Here is a 2,455-nt window from a genome sequence, read left to right on the forward strand (position 1 = left end):
TCCGCTTTTCTTTCCAGTCCGCCCCGGTATACGGCATTCGTCCTCCGAGTGTGGGCCCCACATCGTCGTCAGGAAGTCTTTGTTGCGAAAACGTTAATAAATTCTGTTGGACATAAAGTAAAAGCTTAAATATGTTACTGATCTCGCTCACCGCGGTCTTCGCGGTCCTTGTAGTCAACAACGCAGAGCCAGTCCCGAATACCAAAGGTAATATGCAGTTTTATTTTAGGCAGATAAGGCTTGCTTCTGGCTTGTTGATTTTGTTTTGATGTGCCGTATCGATTAGGGAGATGGCCGGGTTGTTCTATATTTAGCAACAGGTGGCCCCAGTGCTCCGTTATATTTCTGCGTAGGAAGTTCTTCCATTTTCAACTATGACCTTTTCAGTTACAATGCAATGGCGGATTTTTATATAAATATTTTAGTGCGATATAATTTTATCATTGTTGAATACTAAATTATAATTCGGAATAAATATGGCGTACTTTTGTCAATAGTTTTATTTATTTAATTAAAAAAAATAAGCTAGGTATTAAACAAAAATAAAGTAAAGCATATTATAAAGTTTATTCTTTAAAACACATTAAAATCATACTTATATTTTTATTATTTACAATAAACTTGTAATTATAATCTGTACATGATGCTTTAGCATGAATTCTAAGACCATACAGCTATAATAAAATTGATATTGCTACTTCATACAAATATCACAATAGCCGATGAAACATTTTAGATGATGGTCCAATTGCTGAACTGCCAGAGAACTGGGACCAAACAAAAGACGATACACAGTCGTTATTTCTTAACAAGAGCGACAAAAATGACCTCGAACCTTATCCTCTCGCTCTAAGTGAAGAAGGTAATCACAAATCACACCAAACCTGCAAAATACAAAAACATGAATTGCGAATTTCATTTAGTAACATTAAAAATTGCAATAATAATTTAAAAAGAAAATTGAAATATGCCGAATCAGTTTACACAAATCTTCACTCCGGCTTTACATTTTTTTATTAAAGTATATAAATAAGTTTTATAGAAAGGAAAAATGAGATTAAAACTTCTTTTTAGGTAATTCTGAAGGATATGAACAAGCCGTCGAGCAACGATATGAATCTCCTCAATCTAACGGGGAGCTGGACAACCTTATTATGAGACCAGAGTTATATGGCGAGCCTCCTGCTATGGAGGGTCTCTCGGGTGGGTACGAGTCCCGACGTCGTAAGCGAGGTAGTGGAAAGGTGGGGGGAGCAGGTGCCGCTACAAAGGTTGCTACGAAATCTGGCTCAGGAAAGAAAAATCTTAAGTAAGTCCAGTATTTTTTTGAACCCTGAATGCATTCAACTAAATGTTAATTTCATATAGACCATACCCGTATCTTTCTAATGTATGTATGCTTTCAGAGTAAATGATGCACCCATGCCAGTAGATTTCGTTATGCAAGAGAATGATAATAACCGCCGTAAACGTGGTAGTGGGACAAAGGTTGGTGGTGCAGCAGCTTCAGCCAAAACTGCCACCAAAAATTCTGGAGGAAACAAAAAAAATTTTAGGTAACTTGTTTCTACATTTATTTGTAAATAATATATTTTACTCGTAGTATCTGTATTTAAATTTTCTCTTTTTTTATACATAGGTCTGTATCAGAGCGTCGTAAGAGAGACTCTGGTCTAAGCGCCGCCGATGTTAGAGCTCTACTTAACTTTTGGGAAGCTCAAGAAAGAAGAAAACAAGACTTACATGCCGCGAGCCGAAACGCTGAAATTCCGTATTACGGTAATGTCAATACATTAGATCTAGGTCAGCCTGAAGTTGACGAAGTTGGAGATATATGGTTACGCGATGATGGAGCAATTGATCCGCGAGAAAGAGATTACCCCCGCCAGTCTTACTTCTCCGAACAAAATCGTGTTGGCTTGCCGATGGGTTTGCCTGAAATATACCCAGTTGACCCGAACGAACTAATGCAAAGGTACGAAGAGGCGCGCCGTAAGAGAATGTATGTGAATAAGATGAAACGCTTTATGGTCGCTCGAAAGCGTTCGGATATGCACCAGAATAATTATCGGCCCCGTGATGATCTTTACACTCTGGCTGAACTTCTGCGTTCTGCACCTCGTGTTCAAGAACAAGATATACCTGTCTATCGCCGACTGATACTGTAAACATTTATCTGAAATCTAGATCCATTTAAACAGTCTGGATATTAAAATCACTTTTAAAAATAGTAAAGGCAGACAACTGCTTCGTTCTACATTTAATCTTCTCAATCTGGTTTAATACGCACACTTCTATCCGTTAGCTGGCAGATGGATACCCACTAACATTTACGAAAAGGATTGGAACGAGAGATCGTCATGCATTTATTTCGCAGTGTCTAGGATATAGTATCATAGTATAGTTTTAGAATCAAAACATAGATAATGTATATGTATTTTTGTTATCGTTTAAA

At 37.5% G+C, this 2,455-nt stretch overlaps 1 protein-coding gene across 2 annotated transcripts; it reads left to right on the forward strand.

The window, feature by feature from the left end:
- Positions 1-2,455, forward strand: LOC124537089 (putative neuropeptide precursor protein). Of its 2 annotated transcripts, XM_047113804.1 has the most exons (5): positions 2-207; positions 737-862; positions 1,075-1,309; positions 1,407-1,556; positions 1,640-2,455. In XM_047113804.1, exons 1-5 carry the CDS (start codon positions 132-134, stop codon positions 2,166-2,168), a joined length of 1,116 nt encoding a protein of 371 aa, XP_046969760.1. In that variant the 5' UTR covers positions 2-131; the 3' UTR covers positions 2,169-2,455. The 2 variants fall into 2 exon arrangements, with proteins under 2 accessions (XP_046969761.1, XP_046969760.1); XM_047113805.1 differs by lacking the exon at positions 737-862 and having other exon boundaries at positions 1-207.

This window comes from Vanessa cardui, chromosome 17 (assembly GCF_905220365.1).
Source record: "Vanessa cardui chromosome 17, ilVanCard2.1, whole genome shotgun sequence".
Lineage (NCBI taxonomy): Eukaryota > Metazoa > Arthropoda > Insecta > Lepidoptera > Nymphalidae > Vanessa > Vanessa cardui.

Coding starts and splice junctions, on each gene's coding strand:
- LOC124537089 (XM_047113804.1), top strand. CDS start 132: ATGTTACTGATCTCGCTCACCGCGGTCTTCGCGGTCCTTGTAGTCAAC. Junction 1,310..1,406: donor TCAGGAAAGAAAAATCTTAA/GTAAGTCCAGTA, acceptor GTATGCTTTCAG/AGTAAATGATGCACCCATGC. Junction 1,557..1,639: donor GGAAACAAAAAAAATTTTAG/GTAACTTGTTTC, acceptor TTTTATACATAG/GTCTGTATCAGAGCGTCGTA.